General features: G+C 34.4%; 1 protein-coding gene across 3 annotated transcripts in view; it reads right to left on the bottom strand.

Annotated features, from left to right (window-relative positions):
• Positions 1-5,499: 5,499 nt before the first annotated feature.
• The window catches only part of LOC130452639 (serine/threonine-protein kinase SMG1), a 50,247-nt gene continuing 29,470 nt past the window's right edge, over positions 5,500-26,276 (bottom strand). Inside the window, exons 6-9 of one of the 3 annotated variants that reach the window (XM_056791992.1) lie at positions 15,501-15,763; positions 14,119-15,439; positions 7,741-9,558; positions 5,500-5,813 (exon numbers count right to left, since the gene is read on the bottom strand). In XM_056791992.1, coding sequence (XP_056647970.1) covers positions 5,736-5,813; positions 7,741-9,558; positions 14,119-15,439; positions 15,501-15,763 — 3,480 coding nt within the window. In that variant the 3' untranslated portion in view covers positions 5,500-5,735. The remainder of the gene's footprint in view (positions 5,814-7,740; positions 9,559-14,118; positions 15,440-15,500; positions 15,764-26,276) is intronic. The other 2 variants (XM_056791993.1, XM_056791994.1) reach the window with 2 other exon arrangements.

Genomic DNA, 26,276 nt, shown 5'->3' with positions numbered 1-26,276 from the left:
TTGAACTCGTTAGCTTAATTTCAAATAGTTTCTTCATGATTTCCAATAAATTTTCCAATATTTTGAACATATATAATTAAGGTATCAATAAAATATAAAAAGTAGCATTTAATTATCAAATAGATCATATACTCTGGAGATAATAAAACATGTTTTTGTTAAGGGGTTCCTTTAGTTTCTCGCCGGTTTTTTCAATATTTTTTTAAGGCCAAACCATTGAAATTGTCAATCTCATTGTTTTTGAATATTCTTTATTGTCATTTGAATAAGCTTTACAAATTTTTTCAAGTCAAAATATATAATAGAATGAAAGTTATAGTGGCCGACAGGAAGACATCAAGTACAAATGATGCTTGACGGTGAACAAGATGTCGGCTGTTCTGCTTATCCGAAATCTAAAAAACCATTTATGGTAGCAGTTAGTTAGATTTAGGGATATCAATACAATTGTCAGCACCCCTCGATTTTAGGAGCTGCCCAGGACCAAAGGAACCCCTTAATTTGCGGTTAAACTGGGTTGTAAAACAGTTTATGTAAATATATATGGTGGGTTTTAATGAAAACACTTTGTATAATGTGTCGCTATAATTAGATAGATGGTACGGTTTATTAAGCTGTGATATGTGCAATTTTTATATATCTTTAATCTGATACATTTATTTATAAACATGAAAATTTTAAAATTAGGTTATGTTGATAAATAAAATTTAAACTTTATCTTGTTTGGATTTTACTCACCCCTATAGTGAACTAAACCGAATAATTTAAAATAAAAGTCTTTAAACTACCGAAACGGCGCTGGGGTGCAAGAAAATCCTTAAATAACTGGTGAGTGGTGGCTGCAAGATCCAGCTCGCTAACAACTAAATTTGTATTTCTTCTTCTGTGACATACAGTGCCGATCAAAAGTTCGGATGGAACCGTGTAATAGTATTTGATTACAATATCTCGAGATGATTCAGTGAATGTTGAAATAATCAAAACCACATTTTACTTTTATATTTTTATTTGAAATTAGAATGAATATCAAAAAGTACGGATACAATTTGATCCTTAAAAAAATGAAATTAAACAAGATAGCAACAAACATCTACAAATAGTTTCGTCAGTTGTGATTCCAAATTATTTAAGATGACATAAGTTAGACAAGTTTACTGACATTAATATTTTCAATGTTTATTACGTGTCTTACTAAAAATCAATCTACTAAAAAACGAAAAACTCCCTAGCATTAATACCCTATTGTATATTTAGTACATTTAAATAAAAACATTCTTGCAGAAAATGATATGGCAACTGGTTCAAGACATTTTTTTTATGTTGTTTGTGTAATAACTGATTTTTGAATTGCAAATAATGCCAAATAAATTTCGTTATTTATACATATTTGTCTATGAAATGAAATAAAAATTCTGATAATCCTTGAAGGATATTCAAGATGCTCAATGGAACATTCAAGATTTCAAATCAGGGCAAATTCAATACAAATATACAACATGTTTTAGTACATTTTGTCACAAGTCCAATAGAGCTGGATAAAGTAAGAAAAATTATGAAATTAATAAAAAACCAACACGTTTTTGTCATAAAATTGTTTTGTCATTACTTGTGGACAATAAAATTATTGCGTCTGTATTACCTTCACATCTATCATTTCTGGGGTCATTATATGAGGCTCCCATGACTCCTTCATATTTTTTTTCCATTCAAAACTTCGTATTTTCAATTTTTCATAGAGTACGATATTATGCTTTTATATATTAAGCTCGGTGACTCACCTAATCACATATCCTAAGATCAATGTCATAGGAATGTTGTTACCTAAAAGGGAGAATTTCCAAATTTTAGGTTAGGTTAGTTTTGTACCTACTAGACCGAAAAATATGAAGGAAACGTGAACGTGCTATATAAACATACATAGACATGAACGCCCTATATAAATATACATGCTCAAAATGACCCCAGAAATTACATAGGTCAATGTAATAAAAGAGTTGTCTCTTAAAAGATGGAATTTGCTAATTTGAGGTAGGTTAGTTTTGTATCTTCTAGACCGAAGGGAATAGTGAGATGAATATTTAGAAGCATAGGATCGTAAACTATGAAAATACGAAATTTTGAACCGAAAAAAAAAAGATGGGGGGCATAAACGTACCCAGACATGCTCAAAATGACCCCAAAAATGACATATGTCAAGGTCATAGGAGTGTTGCCAACTTTTAACACATTTTTTTAGCAAAAATGTCAAAAACTTAGCAGTGCACAGTGATATAAATCACTTATAGGAATATTTGAGAGAAAAGAAAAATATCTTAAAGCAGTTTTCATATCATAGATTTTCTTTCATTTCAATGAACTAATACCTAACATCTAGTTTCAAAAATAAACTAATCGCAAAAGATGGTTGTTTAAAGATGTTAAGTTAAACAAGAATTTCCTAGGGTTATGATAGAACATTACAATTTATTTTTGGAACCGGACTAACACCTACAGAAAAGAAGATCAGTAAATGATTTCATGTTAATTTTACTGAATATGATATACTTAATGGACGTCTCGACGCGCTTCTTCTAGACATACAATAAACAAGAATATCATAGTTTTAATAAATGATACGCGATTCACACAATAGACATAATTACTTTTAATTTCATTCCATTTTTTGTTAAAAAAAGGGGAAAAAATCTTTTTTCTAACATATTTCAATGTGAATGTGGAAAATTTTATTATAAAACAGAAAAAATATAGAAAAGAGACAATAAATTAATAATAGAAATATTCTTAAATTGAAGGGGGCTAATGTTACTCGATTAACAATATTTTAATCATAATAAATTGATGCTATCGGAAGAGGAAATACTAGAAATGATACAAGAGGAGAGAAGACAAGACAAAATACAATCGGAATTGATCAACTGTATTAAAAAAGAGACATCATTTAATAAGCTATATACGGGAACCAGAGTTAATGCCAGAAGTGTGGAAAATGGTAATCGTGGTACTAATACATCAGAAAGGGAAAGAAGATGAATGCAGAAACTAACCGCTACTAGATACAGTCTACAAAATAATAGCTAACACCAGAAGAAGAAGAAGAATGAATACCAATTTATGCGGATTTCTAAAAATCTTTCGTTACTGTAAGAAAATTATTTGTACAGTATTACAAACGATTTTAAAATATTTCCAGACCAACATAGGATGAGAACAGGGACATCCGTATTACATTTATAATTACGAATGTTTCAAGTTACTACATTTTATTTTTAATATATATCACTTTTTGATAATTGAACCAAATAAAATCAAAATACATGAACAACTTTTCAGTTGAACTGAAATTTATTGAAAATAACCAACAGTTACGTACAGCTTATCCGAAAGTTTTCTAATTTTCTTACATATTATTATATTATTTGTTAAAAATCTTTCTATTATGACTTTTATTAATAATAAGCAATCGAATTTTGTTTTTACGATATTAAAGAAATCATCCAAAAGCGTTGTATAATATAAAAAAAAATAATATTTAAATGAAAATATATTGGATAAAATTTATTCCTCTGTATTATATATCTTATTCTAATCGTACCACCAAGAAATAGACCTTTTACTATATAACAAGATACAATCCTCAGAGATATGACATTTCAATATTCTTCACCAAAAGTCACCTCAAGTTTACCAAAAAATAAAATTTACTACATAAACCACCCATATGGAACCACATGGAGTACTTCTATTATTGTATATAATGAAATCAAGTGTCACAAACATGGCAGTAGATATGCTGAACACACTGTTTACACTACCACTACACCAACACTCACAATTACACTGTCTGATGCGCGTTTCGATAACCAAGTTAACCTTCAGTCTCTGAAGACGATAACTTGATTAACGAAACGCGCGTCAGACAGTGTAATTGTAAGTATTGAAGTAGTGGTGACGTAAACAGTGTGTTCAGTAGGAATGTCACTAACGGTTGCAAAAATTCTTAGTAATAATGGCAGTAGACAGAGGAATACGTTCGATAAAAACATTTACGAAGTTAGTTTTTCAAAAAATAAAATGAACCTTACACTAGATTTTCCAAATAACGTTTGGTAACAAAATTATTGGTGGAAGGGATCAAAATTAAAGTAATTATTGCTATTGTGTAATTATGATTCTGGTCATGTAGTATATCATAGTGATTCGATACTTATGTTCACCTCTCCATACTGTAATAATTTCAAATTCAATAATATACAGTATGTTCAGTATTATCAATGTGTATATGTTTGTGGATTTTACATTATAAAATTTTTGTGAATATTATTGGAAAAACCCAATTTCAAATGAACAAAAACAATGATACCAAGAACAATGCAACCCTATAGGTCTCTTTAGTGATTCCAATATATGATTTTATGAAAAATATTACCACAAAAAGTTAACATGTCTTTTTATACGGTTTACTTGTCCTTAAGGACTCGAAGGAAATGAAGGGAATTTTGGAAGAAGATGGAAACCGGTGTGGATTCCTCAGGGAGAAGAAATAAATTCTGAAATGTCCTGCAATTGCACGTTTAGTATTAAGAATCATATCTTTTAATACGGTTTACTTGTCCTTAAGGACTCGAAGGAAATGAAGGGAATTTTGGAAGAAGATGGAAACCGGTGTGGATTCCTCAGGGAGAAGAAATAAATTCTGAAATGTCCTGCAATTGCACGTTTAGTATTAAGAATCATATCTTTTAATACGGTTTACTTGTCCTGAAGGAGTCGAAGGAAATGAAGATGGAAACCGAAGTAGAAGCACTCTGGAGGTGCACAACTGAGAGTATCTCTTCGATAGCTTCGTCACAAGATACTGCTACTTCAGGAAGCATATGATGATATTAGGATTAATTGAAACTGACAATTAGGATGAGGAGCCAATAGGAGAGACCTAATTTTCTTGAAATTAGAACAAAAGAAAGTAAAAATGCGATAATAAGAAAATGAATGATTGATTTAACACCGTTTAAACATTTTTCGAACATGTACAACTCACTTTTAAAGTATCTAGGTATTTGTTAGATTAAAAAAAATCATTTTACATACAGTGAACATGTAATTTAACGAAAACCAAAACAGAAACGCCAAGTAAAACGTACAATTTTTGTATTAGATATTTTTTAAATTTGACTACCAATTTTTAAATCTATAATACGAATCTAATAATCTAATAATTGAGGAGGATGAAACAGTAATTTGTGAAAACAAAAACAGAACGAAAAGATGAACATAAGTAGTAATTCAACTCAAGATTTTGTAAACAGACGATTATTTCGTCAACTTCATATTAACACTTTATCTGTCACCTTGACAGAACTTATTTGTGTATTTGCCACCTCCGACAATACCTTGAACAATAAAATAAAAAGCAGCATTTATTTTTAAACACTTTGCCATATAGTACAAACAGCAAAGTTTTACCGATATTGCAAAATTCGAATTTTTTTAAAAACAATATTTATTTATTTATTTTTTTTGGTGAATATATTTGATCTCATTCAGTAGATTGATGGCATTATGATCTCTTGCAAAAACAATAAAACTAAGCAACTTGATTCGGTTAAGCAAGTATAATTAGATGGATATGCTGCTTTTTCCACATTTGCCGCAACCCAAGCTTGCGGAGCTCTACTAGTAGAACCGAAGGAGATCCAGGCGGTAGTATAACCGCCTTACTCTGTAGTGTTGTTGTCTCACACCCATGGAGTCCAGCCCTCATACAATAAAGCAAGGTTGTCCAAATTCGTTGCCTCGTGTATCACATATTCCACCTGAAAACATTAGAATTTAAGAACCATCACAAAAAATGACACTGACCACGTTATTGGTTTTGAAGAAACGTTTTTTGTAGTGTAAATATACTTTGGAATCAATAAAAATATGCTTCGAGAAACCGAACAAAAAGTCTGAACCGATAGTCAACCAATCCAACTCTTGGGGAAGAATTACATTCTGGTATCTCGATAAATGGAATTTACAACTTCGAAAATGCTAAACTAACATGTTTTATTATGAACCTAAGCCGTAAGTATTGCCGAAAAATTTTATACTTGAGAAATTTAGTTTTTGGAGGTTAGTTCCTGACAAAATAAAATGTTTTGTAGATATGTGAAGGTTATAAATCTAATAACTGCACATTTTGTCCAAAATCCGATTTCTGTTTTGTTTTAATACCCATATTTACAACAGAAATTGTTGGTTGGTGTGTTTGGTTTTAGATTCAATATCAAAAGAAGCAAAAGTTCGCAAAGGTATTTGAGTTGGTAACATAAAATGCATGATCGGCAACATTGTATAGCTGTGAAAGCATATTTAGGTACTGCAAACAAATCAAATAAGTTACGCAGGTCATAATGGTGGTATTAGGAGACCACAGATTAATGAATATTGTATTTTTATGAAATACCAGATAGTGGAGAATAAATAGAATATTGGAAACTAATTTAGAATTTAGATCTGACAGCAGGAAATTGTAGGAATTGTAGACGATAGATGGAGATGGTAGATGGGGTTAATACTCACCCAGAATTATAGAAGACAAAATATTGATATCAAAAAATAAAATTTTTCGGTAATTTCGGTTCTCTTGTTTTTTTAGGATGCAGGAATTTTTTTTTGAAACCTTCGTTTTTACGAAAAAAATACGTATAGTTGTTGATAATTTTTTTTACCATTAATCAGAATGAAGTTTTCATATTTTTTAGTGTATACAGAAAACAAAACGACAAATTTAAAAAAAAATTGTACGAAAATGTTGTTATTTCGTGTCTTAAACAGTTTAAAATAATAAATCTTCCTAAAAGAATTGACCTTTTCTCACATATTATATTTTTTATTTTTTTTTTGACCTAACCTAACAGTTTGAGTGAGGTTATGTTTGAAATGAGTACGATCTAACTTTGTATATAATTTGTTTGTATAATTGGACAAGAATTTTGCTCATCAAAGGAAACTAAATACTTGAAAAATCTCAATAGATTCCAAATTTTTACGAAAAAGAAATTTGGCGGAAAAAACGAGAAGAGGAAATCAACGATTTCTAGACATATAGGAAGACGATACTTATTTTAGACCTAACCTAACAGTTTAAGTGAGGTTATGTTTGAAATAAGTACGATCTAACTTTGTATATAATTTGTTTGTATAATTGAACAAGAATTTTGTTCATCAAAGGAAACTAAATACTTGAAAAATCTCAATAGATTCCAAATTTTTACGAAAAAGAAATTTGGCGGAAAAAACGAGAAGAGGGAATCAACGATTTCTAGACATATAGGAAGACGATACTTATTTTAGACCTAACCTAACAGTTTAAGTGAGGTTATGTTTGAAATAAGTACGATCTAACTTTGTATAAAAATGTTATATACGATAAGAAACATTAATAAACTCTTATTTGTAAAAATATCATAAAGAAACATTTCTACCTGATTTTTTTTGTATAAATTAATTAAAAAATATAAAAATTTCACTTTGCAAAAAAATTATAAACTATAATATTCACAGAAGAACGTTGATGATAACATTTAAAACGACAAACTATATGAAATCTGCAAGTGACATATTCCCCATATTTTTTTTTTCATAAATCCTCGCAAAACCAAAAAAAATTTCCTTTTTCTACATGCGATATACGAGGGAACGACGAAATATTCGTATACATTTATATATATATATTGAATCATATACAAAGCTTACTTGTTCTTGCACCGAGCTCTTCCTGCCTGGATCCGGATCCCTTCCTTCCAACTTCATTTTAACCCTACGCCAAACGTTAACGGCGTACGCGTTTCTCTGTTGTCCTTTAGTCGAATTCTCCTGTTTCTGACCCGGCAATTTATCGTCGATTAAACCTTTCCGTTGAATCAACTGCGCGCGTTTCTGAGCCGATTCCAAATTAAGCAAATCCTCGTATATATTTTCCGTATGATCCTTTATGTAATCCAAACGATTCAACAAATCTTCGATTTCTTCTCTGTTCAATTCCTTTTTGAATTGGGCGAATAGAGCCGAAAAGTGATCGATATATTGTCGGTATTCTTGTATGAAATATTGCGTCGCTATACTATAATCTTCTATTTTAGTCATTGTTTTCATTAAACCTTTCACGTCCGATATCAATTTACCGTGTATGTTGTAAATGGCTTTGAAATTATCCATTACGGATATCAAATTGTCGTTTTCGGCGAAACTCGTTTCCCTTTTGTCGTTCAATTCTTTTTGAGCTTCGGTGATGGTTTCCGTTAAAATTTCTGATATTTTTTGTAACCATTTGGGATCGTTGATTAGATCCGGCGTTAGCATCTTCAATATACTTTCTTCGGACGGTAATAGAGATTCGATTTTTGAATCGGTGTATTGGCAAGCTAGTCGCCACGTTTCGTAGGCTTTCAGGAAAGTTTTGTCGCGGTTTTTCGTTACTTCTGACGTTGCGGTTCTTAATAATTCGTGTTTTAATATAGTATCGTATGAAGATAATATTTGATTGGAGATTTTTAAAGCGAAATTTAGTTGGGCGTTTCTTTTGTCTACTGCCGTTTCGAAAGCTGCTGATATTTCGACGAAATTTGGGTTAGCACCTTTCGCCCACTTTAATCTTTGTTCGGCTTGTTCTATCAATTTGTCTTGATTGTTTTTGGCTTCTGTCATTTGTCTATAGATGCTTTGTAGATTTGTAACTTCGCTTTGAATGTCTATGGTAAATTTTGTCCTCACCGATGAAAATTGTTGTAATTGTAGTACCTCATCGAACATCATATTATGTACAGCTAACTGACTTTGTAATCTTATTGTACTAGATTGTAGTACGGTTAGTTTTTGTTCTATCTTTTTAGGTTCTTGTATTTTTTCCCAAGCTAATTTTAGGTTGGTTTCTAGACTAGAAGCTTGTGATAGTATGTTTTGCGAAAAGGTACCGTCTTTGAGTAGGATGTTCCACGCTTTAGTGTACAGTTCGTCTAAAGGTACTTTACTTTCGGCCCCTATGTCTTTTTGTTCGATTTCGTGGGTAACATCTAAACCTAAATTTTGTAGTAAATAACAAACGGCGTACGTTATAAATTCGGGTAGGATACCTAATAATTTTCTCGATATAAATTCCGCTATGAATTGTTTTACTGGTTTCGTTAGTTGTTCATCGTTGAAAACTATACCGGATCCTATACCTTTCAATGATTGACACATTTCTTGTACTAGGGCGAAAAATTCCACTATGGCTTTGAGTCTCTTTAAGAAAAATATGTCTTCGAGTATAGTTCGAACTTTGGGGTTGAATATGTGTGGTGCTATATTCCTTGCTTCTTTTACGTGATCCAACCTCTTCCATGATTTCGGTATATCGATATTACCCAAGGTGTTTGTTAAGTTTGTTATTTCTTGTGATAATTTTTCGAATAACCCATTGAATCCCATCAGGAGCATCTTCCCTTGACTTAGTTCCTCAGATTGGTTCGGTATTAGAGCCATAAATTGCTTTTTTGTATAAGCTACACGTTCCAAAATATATTCGTAGGTATTCTAAAAAAAAAAAAGCAAAATTTAATAAAGCCAGTACATAGAGACCAAAAAAATAATAAACAATTTGTGATCTTTCAATTTTTAAAACATTGATAACACTAAAAAGGGGAGATTAGTATTCAAAAAGATTTTTAAAACACCCTTAACTTATTTAAACAATGATAAACATGGGAATTACTTTTAGTATTTCCGGTTATACCAATAATTAGATTGTTTGACTTCCGATTAGATTTTTTGGACTTGGGATTCATGAACTAAACGAAACGACAGTTTTTTTTATTACAAAACCATCAAACAAGTTATCAATCAATTAAGATAACCTAACCTAAAATAAACGAAACCTAACCTAACAAAAAAATTAATCCGTTCGTTCTACTTAACAACATTAGACGGTTACCAATTCAAATATAAATAAAAGTTAAATAAATAAAAAGGTGACCAAATCTTTTTTCCTACTGTATATCTATCCCCTCCCCAGCCAGGCCTTCCAACAAAAAAACTTTTCGTTTAATTCATAAATCCGAACCGATCCAATTATTGGTCAAACTGGAAATTGTAATTTCCGACATTTGAGATATCGATAAATGGATTCTATAACCTCGAAAACGCTAAACTAACGTGTTTTTTATCACGATCGTAAACCGGGTAACTATAGAAATGTATCATTAATAGATAATGACTATTCGAAATATTTTTCAATACTAAACATTTTTCGTAATTACTCATTTAAATAGTATTAAAAAAATATCAGAAGATGTAAGAGAAAAATGACTAATTTGAGAAATAACAAGGGAAAACCTTGGTCAAGGTCAAGAAAATAAGCACGAAAAAGCTTTTTATCACTAGGTTAAATAGGGAGAAAGATTAGGATCTACCAACAGCGCTTACAAGAATCAAATTTGAGAATTTGGGAACTGGAGCTGGTGTGTATGAAGATAACTAGCTCCGCAGACAGAAAAATATAAGCAACAAGTGCTACAAAGTGATCCATTTCCACATTTAAACTCATGTGAGTCTTGGAATACCACGAGAACTTTTAAAGTCATTTGGGAAACAATGGAAACGGGAAGACAAAAATATTTTTCCGAAACCTAACGCCTAATCTATCCCAAAACCTTTCAGTTGTATAGAAAAAAAGAGTTTCAAGGGATGGAAGATGGAAATAGATCTAAGAAATGTGTGTAGTAGAAGTAGAACCGCATCTGGAACTCTATGGAAAAGAGGAAAAAGTACTGGATCAACTTATTACGAACTTACTATGCCATTACAAGCCTACGTAGAGAAGCCTTTGAACGAGGCACTTGTAGGAACCGAAGAGCGAGCTGGTGGTAGTTCGATAGATCTGATGGAGGGTATAATAGACCTTAGAGGTCACAATATAATGTTATATAATCTGAGATAAGAATAAGAAGCTTTTAGCTGCGAAGAATTAACCTTCAGGAAGCCTTTTCAGTTTATTAGAATCTAGAGGCATAATCGGATCATCTAATTACAGAATGTCCTGTCATCACAAACCAACACGGAAAAGGTTTTGAACGAGGAACTTGTAGCAGCGAGGACAAAAGACAAACTGGAGTTGATATAACAACGAAAGTGGATCTGTTGGTGATACAACAAGCCTCAAGGATCGGAGTACAACATTATATAGTCTATATACAGGATCATCTAGTTACAGAAAGTCCTGTCATCACAAACCAACACGGAAAAGGTTTTGAACGAGGAACTTGTAGCAGCGAGAACGTGATCGGGATCCAAAAGGCGAATTGGAGTTGATTTATCGACGAAAGTGGATCTGTTGGTGATACAACAAGCCTCAAGGATCGGAGTACAACATTATATAGTCTATATACAGGATCATCTAGTTACAGAAAGTCCTGTCATCACAAACCAACACGGAAAAGGTTTTGAACGAGGAACTTGTAGCAGCGAGAACGTGATCGGGATCCAAAAGGCGAATTGGAGTTGATTTATCGACGAAAGTGGATCTGATGGAGATACAAAAAGCCTCAAGGATCGGAGTACAACATTATATAGTCTATATACAGGATCATCTAGTTACAGAAAGTCCTGTCATCACAAACCAACACGGAAAAGGTTTTGAACGAGGAACTTGTAGCAGCGAGAACGTGATCGGGATCCAAAAGGCGAATTGGAGTTGATTTATCGACGAAAGTGGATCTGATGGTGATACAACAAGCCTCAAGGATCGGAGTACAACATTATATAGTCTATATACAGGATCATCTAGTTACAGAAAGTCCTGTCATCACAAACCAACACGGAAAAGGTTTTGAACGAGGAACTTGTAGCAGCGAGGACAAAAGACAAACTGGAGTTGATATAACAACGAAAGTGGATCTGTTGGTGATACAACAAGCCTCAAGGATCGGAGTACAACATTATATAGTCTATATACAGGATCATCTAGTTACAGAAAGTCCTGTCATCACAAACCAACACGGAAAAGGTTTTGAACGAGGAACTTGTAGCAGCGAGGACAAAAGACAAACTGGAGTTGATATAACAACGAAAGTGGATCTGTTGGTGATACAACAAGCCTCAAGGATCGGAGTACAACATTATATAGTCTATATACAGGATCATCTAGTTACAGAAAGTCCTGTCATCACAAACCAACACGGAAAAGGTTTTGAACGAGGAACTTGTAGCAGCGAGAACGTGATCGGGATCCAAAAGGCGAATTGGAGTTGATTTATCGACGAAAGTGGATCTGTTGGTGATACAACAAGCCTCAAGGATCGGAGTACAACATTATATAGTCTATATACAGGATCATCTAGTTACAGAAAGTCCTGTCATCACAAACCAACACGGAAAAGGTTTTGAACGAGGAACTTGTAGCAGCGAGGACAAAAGACAAACTGGAGTTGATATAACAACGAAAGTGGATCTGATGGAGATACAACAAGCCTCAAGGATCGGAGTACAACATTATATAGTCTATATACAGGATCATCTAGTTACAGAAAGTCCTGTCATCACAAACCAACACGGAAAAGGTTTTGAACGAGGAACTTGTAGCAGCGAGGACAAAAGACAAACTGGAGTTGATATAACAACGAAAGTGGATCTGTTGGTGATACAACAAGCCTCAAGGATCGGAGTACAACATTATATAGTCTATATACAGGATCATCTAGTTACAGAAAGTCCTGTCATCACAAACCAACACGGAAAAGGTTTTGAACGAGGAACTTGTAGCAGCGAGAACGTGATCGGGATCCAAAAGGCGAATTGGAGTTGATTTATCGACGAAAGTGGATCTGTTGGTGATACAACAAGCCTCAAGGATCGGAGTACAACATTATATAGTCTATATACAGGATCATCTAGTTACAGAAAGTCCTGTCATCACAAACCAACACGGAAAAGGTTTTGAACGAGGAACTTGTAGCAGCGAGGACAAAAGACAAACTGGAGTTGATATAACAACGAAAGTGGATCTGATGGAGATACAACAAGCCTCAAGGATCGGAGTACAACATTATATAGTCTATATACAGGATCATCTAGTTACAGAAAGTCCTGTCATCACAAACCAACACGGAAAAGGTTTTGAACGAGGAACTTGTAGCAGCGAGGACAAAAGACAAACTGGAGTTGATATAACAACGAAAGTGGATCTGTTGGTGATACAACAAGCCTCAAGGATCGGAGTACAACATTATATAGTCTATATACAGGATCATCTAGTTACAGAAAGTCCTGTCATCACAAACCAACACGGAAAAGGTTTTGAACGAGGAACTTGTAGCAGCGAGAACGTGATCGGGATCCAAAAGGCGAATTGGAGTTGATTTATCGACGAAAGTGGATCTGTTGGTGATACAACAAGCCTCAAGGTTCGGAGTACAACATTATATAGTCTATATACAGGATCATCTAGTTACAGAAAGTCCTGTCATCACAAACCAACACGGAAAAGGTTTTGAACGAGGAACTTGTAGCAGCGAGAACGTGATCGGGATCCAAAAGGCGAATTGGAGTTGATTTATCGACGAAAGAGGATCTGATGGGGATACAACAAGCCTCAGAGATCGCGGTATAAGTTATATACTCTATATACAGGATCATCTAGTTACAGAAAGTCCTGTAATCACTAACCAACACGGAAAAGACTTCGAATGACAAACTTATAGGAGCGACGACGTGACCTGGAACCGAAAGGCGGATTGTAGATGCTGTAGCAACAAGAGCAGATCTGTATGGTGACCTGATGGGGTTTAAAGGTCGCAGTTTAATCTATCTTGTTGTACAATGTCTCGTCATTACAAGCCCATATGGATAAGAAGCTTTAAAGATCGAGGAAGTAACCTTTTTAGGGGCATTCCAGTTATGGGAGTTTATCAGAATTCTGGAATTGATTGCTGTAAATGTTGTAGAGGCAAAGGCAGATCTCATAGGGACATAATAGGGATTAGAGGTCAGAGTATAACGTTATATATACATCCATGCGAAATTTCTCGGAGATTTTGGTTTTTTGTGGAATTCTACTTACCTGGACGTGAAGAATAATATTCGATTGTTAATAATACTTACGTTATAATCCATCTGCATTAGGATACACGTCAACAGCTTCTCCAATTGCACAATCATATCCGGAATGGAAACTCCGATATCTCCCACGACTCTATTGAGATCATTCACCAATTCAATCACCGATGGTTCTTCGGCTTGTATCTTCTTCATGGATTCCGGAAGTATGATGGTGTGAAAATTGAAATTCAAATCGTACAGTCCCTTATAGATGTTGCTCGCTATTCTGATACCGCCTAAAACTTTGCCGAAATTATCGGCGTAATTACGTTTCGAAGACGGTAAATTTCCAATCATTTCTACGGCTTTGGTACTATGGAGTAGGAGATCGTCCAAAAACCAATCGCCGTCGCGAGACGTGAGTTTTATCAACCAATCGCCGCTACGTTGCGCCGCTATTTCCAAAGTCAACAAATTTCTATTTAGCAATACGAGTTCGCTGGCTATGACGAACTCCAAAGCGTTAGTAGCTCCTTTTTCCATATTGACGAAAGTATCGATACCGGCTTTGGCGTTGTTGTACAATTTATCTAAAGATTCGTTGGAATCTTTGGATCTGATCGTTTCCAAATCGCCGAACAATTTGCTGACTTGCAAAATGTTTTCCTTGTAAATCGATTCCAAGCTGTAAGCCACGTTTACGATTTGGGGATGTAATATTGTCGTGGTGTCCAAGAATTCTCTTATTTGTTCGTAGATGACGTCGCAGCTGGCGTAATTGTTGGTTTCCAGTAGAAATTTCGACCATTTTACGTACATGTTAACCCTGTGCGATTCCTGATAAGATTTTGGACATTGGGATAATATCGAAAAGTAATCTTGATATAATTGCAAACATTTTCTTATGGATAGATTGAGATGTTGTAGCAGGGCGTGTACTTCTTGTTCGGAACGTTCGCATTGGGTTATCAGATCGTTTTTGCCGGCGTTGTGTAAAAATTCTTTCACCAAATCGAATATCCGCATGCTGTCTTCGTTCACGTTGACTTTAATTTCCATTAACCATTGGGAGAATTGTTGGGTATCGTATAATACCAATAGATTGGAATAAATTTTGACGTGTTCTTCGCATTCGGTTATAATATTACGCAATTCTGTTTTTGCGTTATTTACTGAAGCTTGCGACTTGTGGTAGGCTTCGAAATGTGACGGTAACGAATATAAGGAGTGTTTATGAAGACCTTGGGCTTCTGCTTCTTTCACCAACGCCAATTGTTGGTGTAGATCTTGAAGTTTATCTTCCATATCTGCAATTTTCACATTCAATTCGAGATAATCGTTGAGGTTCTTTATTAAATTTGGTATTTCGTTCAAAATTTCTTCTCTGCAACAAATGAAAATATGTTAGAAACGTTTCGTTTAGAAAACAAAAAAAAAAAAATTACTTGTTTTCGTTCCATTCGGCTTTCATTTCGGTACATCTCACATTGAACATTGATAGTGTCACTTCTCTTTCCAATTCTTTCTTACTCTGTTTCGATGACGTGTTTGTGTTTAATGCCCCGAATGTTGTACCGGCCAATACTTCGCCGCCGACCGTCCAATCGATCAGAGGATCGTAAACGAAAGCTTCTAATAGAGTCAAGAGAGTTTCTCTACCTTTTCTCATTACTTTTAACACGTTTTCGCACGCCAATCGGAAGATACCCTGAAAAACATTTCATTAGAGCGTTCCGACACGATGTTAACAATTATCGGCAAAAATATTTTCCGGTATCCGCGCGAATCTGTAAGTTTACATGTTAGAGTCATAGAGATATTGCAGATAGAGGCAACCGGATAGACGTCTTCTTAAACGAAGAATTTAGAAGTAAACAAAAATATAAATTGTAGCAGATACAATCGACGTTTGATTTTCCGTCTTATTCTCTCTGATGGTAGTTGTAGTTCGTTGAAAAAGATTAAAAAGATATAAACATTGTCATTTGCCAATTGTCAATTTGTCAATTCTGGTGGGTGTTATCTATGGGTATCACACGGGATGTAAAAACACACAGAATTCGTTTAAAGTGGGCATGGTACTATCGTCTTACTACGAGGTATGGCTATTAAATACCGAGACTGTTTTATTATAAAAAATATTTCACATTCGAATGCTCCCCTTCAATATATTTCCCTCCCCTCGTCACACACCTTTCCATACGTTTTTCCATTGATCTAAGCAGTGCTGGAAGTCTTCTTTGGTGAGGGCCTTTAGGAGCTCTGCCGTTTTTTGCTTTACCGTTTCCATCGACTCAAATTGGGTCCATTCCAAAGTAGATTTTTTTCTAAGCTTTCAAGGAAATCTGAGCAGACCGTTGACGCAAGAACTTTTGGTCAGGAGTCAGATTTTTTGGCACCAACTTCGCACAGACTTTTGTCATGTGTAATTCCTCGTGTAACATTTTTCAAATTGTTTCTTTATTGGCGTTTACAGCCTCGGCCATCATCCGGATGATCTGCACGTGTTTTGGGACGTGCATAGACAAGATATTTAGATACTCAACGCACTCGTCTAGAGCGCCCCCTAGGCGCGCAGTCTCGTTAATTAATAGTCAGACCTCGTGTTACGGTGTAGTTGGCGGACAGCTTTAGTTCACGGGAAAGCGATTTTTGGTCTAATACGAATTTGTTTTTGTCGAAAAAATACTACCAAAGCTGTTTTTTTGACAAATTAATGTTGCGAATGCCATTTTTTTGAACTTGAAAAATAATTATTTGTCTAAACTGAAATTGGAACATGGGTTTATTTCCAAAAAGCTGGATAAACCACTTCTTGGCGAAATTAAATTTGGTCCAATACGAATTTGTTTGGAAATGCCGTTTTTGTCGAAAAAATACTACCAAAGCTATTTTTTGACAAACTAATGTTGTAAAATCCATTTTTTGACAAAATTGTTCGTGGTGAAGCAATTTTTGTTCAAATTGAACTTGGGAAATAATTATTTGTCCAAACTAAAATTTGGAAAGCGATTTATGCCCAAAGAAAACCTGAAAAAACATTTTTTGGTGTAATTAGATTTGGAACAACCATTTTAATATAAATTGAGTTGGGAAAAGCCGTTTTTTTTTCAACAAGAACTAGCAAAGTTATTTTTTGTTTAGAAAAGCCGTTTTTGTCGTGAAAATACTACCAAAGCTATTTTTTGACAAACTAATGTTGTAAAATCCATTTTTTTGACCAAATTGGACTTGGAAAAGCAATTTTTTGTTCAAATTGAACTTGGGAAATAATTATTTGTCCAAACTAAAATTTGGAAAGCGGTTTATGCCCAAAGAAAACCTGAAAAAACATTTCCTGGCAAAATTAAATTTGGACCTTTTTTGTTGAAATTAATTTTGGGTTTGGTAAAGAATTTTCCGTTCAAATTAAATCTGATTTGTCCAAATCCAATTTGGTATGTTAATTTTTTGTTCAAATTAAACTTAGGAAGGAATTTTTTGTCCAAATGGGAAAATCGGTTATTTCTTGTTGAAATTAAATTCGGAAACGTCATTTTCATACAAAATTAAATATGTAAAAGACATTTGTGGCTTCAATTAGATTAGGAAAAGCCTTCTCTTGACCAAATTAAGATCGGAAAAGCTATAAAACTAAATAAAATTTTCTATCCAAATTGAATATGGTAAATAATTTTTCGCCCACATCAAATTTTCGCGGAAATTCACTTCAAAACAGCAATTTTTTGTTTAGAAAAGCCGTTTTTGTCGTGAAAATACTACCAAAGCTATTTTTTTCACAAATTAATGTTGTAAAATCCATTTTTTAACCAAATTGGACGTGGTGAAGCAATTTTTTGTTCAAATTGAACTTGGGAAATAATTATTTGTCCAAAATAAAATTTGGAAAGCGGTTTATGCCCAAAGAAAACCTGAAAAAGCATTTCTTGGTGTAATTAGATTTGGAACAATCATTTTAATGTAAATTGAGTTTGGATTTATAATTTTTTTTTGAAATTAAATCCAGATATGTCATTTTTGAACAAAATTGAAAATGCAAAAAGGATTTCTGGCTCCAATTGGATTTTTGAAAGTTCTTTCTTGCCCAAATCCATTTCTGTGCATTTCGATTTAGAGAAAATATTGTACAACGGCCTTAAGCGACAAATACACAATGCGTTTTCGTTATTCGCAAATTCATCGGGCTCCGATTGGAATTTGAAATAATACCGACGAAGAACAAATAAAAAAATTATGCGTCGACGTGCTAAAAAAATTAAACTCATATTTTATCTTTATGCGAAATATTATCAAAGGCGTTTCGTTAATGAAAATGATAAAAACCGTTATACCCATACAATTAATTATAGCTACCGAAAATAATTTTCATATTGACTACACAGGATTTTTACGTAGTCAGAATCTGGATGATATTATTAACCTCGGAATATTTAAAGTGTATTGATAAAAACGTTCGCATGTGGAGTTTTATTATCAACAAAATAAAAGCCCTGTCTGTCAATTACGGAGCAAGTAACAATCATCGAAAATTATCAGTGGCATCGGCAAAGTATACAATATACCGCGAGGTTCACGTATTTTATCAAAAACTACTATAGCTGTGAACATATCGTGATAAAACATGTCTTTTTAAGGACGATACTAGTATCCGTTTGCCTAATTCGTAAGCACGTTTCTCCACGTTCATAATTAGTCAAGGGCTCAATACTGTACAATGGAAAAAAGTGCGCAATCATTTGCCAATTTGAAATCGAATCTATAACATATTTTCCCGCATTTCGCGATAATTTGAGGGATTATATACTAAAAAGTGCCTTCTACTCTATAAACGATTTCTATCCTAATAATAATATCTTTACATGGAAGTTTTTCGCAGAGATCCAAACAACTGAACTTATCCACCTCCTTAACAGTCTATTATGCCCTTATTAAGTCGCATCTCCCTTCTGGGGTACGTGTGGTTCGACTCAATTTGAGCGAAACTTCAAATTACAAAAGAAAGCTGTAAGGGCTAAGCACCAGGGCTCACTGCACTTTAAAAGTTTAAAAATTCTGACTCTTCCTTCCTTGTTCATTTTTGAATCCGTTTGTCTAATTAGTAAGCACGTTTCTCCACGTTCATAATTAGTCAAGGGCTCAATACTATACAATGCAAAAAAGTGCGCAATCACTTGCCAATTTGAAATCGAATCTATAACATATTTTCCCGCATTTAGCAAAAATTTGATGGATTATATACTAGAAAGTGCCTTCTACTCTATAAACGATTTCTATCCTAATAATAATATCTTTACATGGAAGTTTTTCGCTGAGATCCAAAGAACTGAACTTATCCACCTCCTTAACAATCTATTATGCCCTTATTAAGTCGCATCTCCCTTCTGGGGTACGTGTGGTTCGACTCAATTTGAGCGAAACTTCAAATTACAAAAGAAAGATGTTAGGGCTAAGCACCAGGGCGCACTGCACTTTAAAAATTTAAAAATTCTGACTCTTCGTTCCTTGTTCATCTTTGAATCCGTTTGTCTAATTCGTAAGCACGTTTCCCCACGTTCATAATTAGTCAAGGGCTCAATACTGTACAATGGAAAAAAGTGCGCAATCATTTGCCAATTTGAAATCGAATCTAAACATATTTTCCCGCATTTCGCATTGATTTGAGGGATTATATACTAGAAAGTTACTTCATAATTATATCTCATGTATCATCATTCAATAATCTGTTTTACATGTGTCAAATCTAACAGAAACATAACAGGGATAGATAAGGGGATTAAACCCCTTTTTATGGAAGATAACCTAATTATCACACTTGAATTGTTTGTTTATGATTTGTATAGAGTTATGTCATGCTACCCTTCAACAACGTTAATATTAGTCGTTATTGCAAAATGTACAGGGTGGGTTTTTCGAGTTCCAATCGATTTAAAGATTTTTTTCGGGAAACCCTTCATTTTTAATAGATGAAACGACTCGTGTACAGATGGAAAATTCTCGATTTCAATTGTTGTTTTTTTTTGGGGTTTGGGTTTACTTGATAGAAGACTCCAAATTTTCACTCAAAAAAACATATTTTTTCTGTTAGTTATTGAGAATCACCATCTAGGATTCAGGACTTTATAAATCAAATCTCGCCGGTTTTATGGTCAGAAAAATGATAAAAAAACCATTAGTACCATCTGAAACAACTTTATCGCCGCTACAACTCAAACTTGGTTTTATAAAAAGTGATGCCAAAGTTAAAAAAGGCATTTTCGTCGGTTTTAACATAGAAAATAGCCAAAGATCCTGCTTTACTTAGATTTTCATGAAACAATTAATTGGTTGCTGGATGCATACCAAAAACTAGGACGCGACAAGTCATTGAAAATTGTTTTGAAGACGGTGGAGGTGAGGGGTAGATGAGAACCAGCTATGCTTGCATACTATTGTTGAAACCTCCGAAGGGATTTAGTGCCATCACCAAGTACCACCAAAAACGTTAAGAGGTAAGCAATACCCTTCGTATGCGACCGTGAAAAATTGGACTGCAACCTTCAAAACAAGTAAATTTTCCATTGAAGATGATGACCGATCGGAAAGGCCAGTTTCTGTGTCAGTTCCCGAAAATATCGACATGATTTTATCAGACCGTCGAATTAGGCTAAAACGGATCTGATCTGAAGCACTGGATATTTCATACCAACGCGTTCATCATATAGTTGACGTCAATTTGGACATGAGACAAATTGCTGCAAAATGGATCCCCAAATGTTTGAATGTTGACCAAAAGCGTCAATAGTAGAAGCATCCAGACTTGGGTACATTTCTACGATCCAGAAACAAAGCTACAATTGATGGAATGGCGACACTCTGGTTCTCCAAGATCTAAGAAGTTTCGTATCCAAAAATCTGCTGGAAAAGTTCTTGCTTCAGTTTTTTGGGATTGCCATTGAGTAATCATGATTGATTTTTTGGATAAGGGTAGAACAATAACTGGAGATTACTATTCGACATTACTACGGGGCAAAATTAAAGAAAAAAGACGCGGACAACTATCCAAAGGTGTTTTGTTTTTGCAGAACAACGCCCCTGCACACAAATCTCATGTTGCCGTGCAAAAAATTCGTGATTAGGGTTTGAATTAGTAGAACAACCGCCTCATTCGCCAGATTTGATTCCGTCCGACTATCATCTCTTTCCTCAACTGAAAAAACGTTTAAAAGGTCGTAAATTTTCCTTCCAAGGAAAGAATTGCTTCTCCTTTTGGCATTTTTTTGAAAGATCTAGAGACGTTGGCGAAAAAATAAGTTTTCTTGGTTGCATCGTGTTGTTATCATCTATTCAATTGCTTATTATTCGAATTGAATTTTCCGAAATCGTCGCAAATTCTACGCAGTAAAACAACAATAAAAATCAACACCCACATCGATACCGCCGGTACAATTTCTTTTGATAACGTTCGTTGGTTTATACACTTATTAAAAAAACATTGTTGGCATTGTAAATCCTACTGTATTAACTATATTTATGGAATACTCATTTACTGATGATATTAGTCCTTCAATTTGTTATAAAAAAAGGATTTACGTGATGCTTTTATTAGTTATCGATCATCTGCGTATTTTATATAACAAAACGTACGATTTTACGAAATTTGAAGAGATCATTGGTAGATCCTACTGGAAATTCTTTTGGTTTGATAATCAAGATAATAATTTTGGTCATTGCAATAAGCATGATTGTCTTGGTGGTGTTATTGTCTTCGCTCAAACGTTGCTGGTTTTTACAGGTCGAACGGTCTCGTCGAAACTCCGCTACCCAATAATTTACGAAGGAAAAGTCTTACCCAAAGCGGAATCTAGTTCAGCTTTTATTGGTTGGGTTAATTCCTTTCAAATAACGATGCCAAACAAATACTAAACAACTCGAAACTTTCTAATACCGCGGTTTATTTCAAGCAACTACCGCCGTCTATAGATTTGTACTTAGTAACTGTCATTGCAATAAGCATGATTGTCTTGGTGGTGTTATTGTCTTCGATCAAACGTTGCTGGTTTTTACAGGTCGGACGGTCTCGTCGAAACTCCGCTACCCAATAATTTACGAAGGAAAAGTCTTACCCAAAGCGGAATCTAGTTCACCTTTTATTGGTTGGGTTAATTCCTTTCAAATAACGATGCCAAACAAATACTAAACAACTCGAAACTTTCTAATACCGCGGTTTATTTCAAGCAACTACCGCCGTCTATAGATTTGTACTTAGTAACTGTCATTGCAATAAGCATGATTGTCTTGGTGGTGTTATTGTCTTCGATCAAACGTTGCTGGTTTTTACAGGTCGAACGGTCTCGTCGAAACTCCGCTACCCAATAATTTACGAAGGAAAAGTCTTACCCAAAGCGGAATCTAATTCAGCTTTTATTGGTTCGGTTAATTCCTTTCAAATAACGATGCCAAACAAATACTAAATAGCTCGAAACTTTCTAATACCGCGGTTTATTTCAAGCAACTACCGCCATCTATAGATTTGTACTTAGTAACTGTCATTGCAATAAGCATGATTGTCTTGGTGGTGTTATTGTCTTCGATCAAACGTTGCTGGTTTTTACAGGTCGAACGGTCTCGTCGAAACTCCGCTACCCAATAATTTACGAAGGAAAAGTCTTACCCAAAGCGGAATCTAGTTCACCTTTTATTGGTTCGGTTAATTCCTTTCAAATAACGATGCCAAACAAATACTAAACAACTCGAAACTTTCTAATACCGCGGTTTATTTCAAGCAACTACCGCCGTCTATAGATTTGTACTTAGTAACTGTCATTGCAATAAGCATGATTGTCTTGGTGGTGTTATTGTCTTCGATCAAACGTTGCTGGTTTTTAAAGGTCGGACGGTCTCGTCGAAACTCCGCTACCCAATAATTTACGAAGGAAAAGTCTTACCCAAAGCGGAATCTAGTTCACCTTTTATTGGTTCGGTTAATTCCTTTCAAATAACGATGCCAAACAAATACTAAGCAACTCGAAACTTTCTAATACCGCGGTTTATTTCAAGCAACTACCGCCGTCTATAGATTTGTACTTAGTAACTGTCATTGCAATAAGCATGATTGTCTTGGTGGTGTTATTGTCTTCGATCAAACGTTGCTGGTTTTTACAGGTCGAACGGTCTCGTCGAAACTCCGCTACCCAATAATTTACGAAGGAAAAGTCTTACCCAAAGCGGAATCTAGTTCACCTTTTATTGGTTGGGTTAATTCCTTTCAAATAACGATGCCAAACAAATACTAAATAGCTCGAAACTTTCTAATACCGCGGTTTATTTCAAGTAACTACCGCCATCTATAGATTTGTACTTAGTACCTATACGGTTTTAATAAAAAACGACCCATCAATTTCCGGAATACGTAGAGCGCAGATAAGGAACTTCATAATTAAATATCTTTGTTTAGATATACAGTTAAATGAATTTTGATATTATCGATCGACCTAGTAGCGTTTTCTAAATACCTACACAAAAACTTTTAATTTGAAAAATGAACGCATCAATTAGTAATTGGGTGTTTTTATTTCTCCATTAAGTTAATTGTACTTTTACACATATCGATGTGCAATTTTAAACTCGATTCCGATACTAGGAAACACGCGAAAGCCGTAAATATTATAAACAACGACGAATCATTTAATAGTTTTGAACTTTGTTTTATTGTCCGTTGAGGTAAAGTTTATGGATATTAATTGAATCAATTTGTTCCATATATAGGGTTATTGCTCGAAAAGTACATTTGTACGTGAAAATCGGAAAATTAGAAATAAATGCATACCAAAATGGTTTCTTTATTGTTTTTGCTCTGCACAAACTAATCCGGAAAATTAAAAAAAAGCTATAGAATCTAAAGAAACATTTCTAGGAGGTTTTATTGATATTTAAATCGCTTTTGGCAAGACGTTCCATCCATCTGGTAAGACGACAAATTGAACCAAGCATTAGATCAAATGTAATCTGCCCTTACAAGATGATATGTCGATGAAGGTCTGATCTTAAACCCTTCTGAGACTCTTCTAATTTCATCTAATAGTTCCAAAGACCCTCAGGGTCGAACTTACCTTTATAAACATCTACTTAATTAATATTTATTGTTCTTCCAAGTGTTTTATATATTTTATTACATTTTGCACGATATCTTCGATCAGTTTTTTGATTTTATTTCTTATAAACGATAAAATTTTGAATAAATATCTTTTGAACTAAACATGACAAGCCTATATAATAGAAACGGTGGATGGAGGTCTTCCATTATGTGACTCTATGTTCTACATACTATCTATCGATTGTCTTCTTCGCAAGTCCAACTACAAGACATACGTCCGTGGATATAGACAAAATTTCAATGTCAAAATATTTTATTACTCCTATTAATTGGATACATTTATTATAGCGAAGCTGCAACGTCTCTAGACCTTTCAAAAAAAAAAAGTTTCTTCTTGCTCTGCAAACCAGACCTCCACAGCTTTTAGTACTTCCTGGTTGGAAGGAAAATTGACGACCTTTTAAACTTTTTTTCAGTTGAGGAAAGAGATGATAGTCGGACGGAGCCAAATCTGGTGAACAAGGGGAGTATTCTGGTAATTCAAACCCTAAATTACGAATTTTGTGCATGGCCACATGAGATTTGTGTGCAGGGGTGTTGTCCTGCAAAAGCAAAACTCCTTTGGATAATTTTCCGTGATCAGTAAAGTCGAATAGTAATCTCCAATTATTGCTTTACCCTTATCCAGAAAAACAATCATGATTACTTCATGGAAATCCCAAAAAAAAAGATTTTTGGACACGAAACTTCTTGCACGCTGCAAAGTGTATGGTACTTGAAGAAGAATTGAATCATTTAGGATTCAAATATGAAAAAGAACACAACGGAAGAACATTTGTACAACGTACAAACATGGCTAGCCAAAGAGCATGTTTTGTTCGGAAATATAGAAAAAAATCGTGTTGGTTTGTTTTCAAAACAAGTTTTTTTTGTAGACGAAACGTAGATTTTGTAACTCATTCACCCTGTATATTAATATTTTCATCTACCTATTTGTTTAAATAACAATTCGTAAAAGTCCGACCTTTGGAATATTAGTCATAACGATTATTTCTACCGTGTTGATGTTAAAGTTTTGATTTGATTCATATGAAAATTATTGCTGACGTATTAGTCACGTGATGGAAGATCTCTGCCGTTTCTACTGCACTTTCCGCATAAAAAATCGGGTCTTGTACCCCTGTCATTCGAAAGGGGTTGAAGGTAGCGATATACGTATTCTCTAATATACAGGGTTTAGATGCAAAAAAATCAGAGGTGAGTAGATGACGTCCCTTCCGAATTATACATTCCGTCCTTAGGACTTTTCGACGAATGATTACGTATGTTCATGAAGTTTGACGGAATAAATAATTCTAAACTACTATATTAAAGCCAGGGGCGGTCTCGTGCCTAATAGTTAACAATCCGTAACTTTTACAGGGACAACCGGTACAATATAAAGAAAGAAACTCGATTAAATGGTTTAGGAGATTGGAGTGGATTTTCAGATCGTGGAATATACCAAGGAAACCGTTCGTATAAAGGAACATTCCGAAGAAAATAATCAGGGATATTTCTGGGAGTCACAACTATATATCAGGGACTGAACAAACTTGTGTATAATGTCCCGTTGCAAGGAACCACAACATTGCACCCAGATACGTACACATGGCAAATGAATTAGAACAGAAAATAAAGACCTTTTTGAATAATAATAACAGGCTAAGTTGCTGGACCACAAGCAGACAAAAGCTTGAAGCAGGCAACTTAGACCAGGCAATCAACACCTGTGCCACACCTGTTTTACGTACTAAAACAGAGCTAGAAGGTATTCGGAAGTTGACACGAATAATGGTGACGAAGAACAACAACCACCACCCGAAGTCATCCACTATTAGAGCAAAATTACCCCGAAACGAAGGTGGAAGAAGCTTGATCGACCTTCTCAACCAGCACTCTGGGCTAGTAATGAAACTACATGAATTCTTTCATAGGAAATCAGAAACCTCAACCCTAAATCGGATTATATTCAAGGATTACTCAACCCCCAACCTCGCATCACCAGAATCACGAAAGGCACTACACGGTAGACGTTATCACGACCTCAACCAGCCGCATATTGACAAGGAAGCTCCGAACAGACGGCTTACCAGCGGCAATCTCTTTC

This window comes from Diorhabda sublineata, chromosome 2 (genome assembly GCF_026230105.1).
Source record: "Diorhabda sublineata isolate icDioSubl1.1 chromosome 2, icDioSubl1.1, whole genome shotgun sequence".
In the NCBI taxonomy this organism is placed as follows: Eukaryota; Metazoa; Arthropoda; class Insecta; order Coleoptera; family Chrysomelidae; genus Diorhabda; species Diorhabda sublineata.
This window is presented reverse-complemented; position numbering and strand designations above follow the sequence as displayed.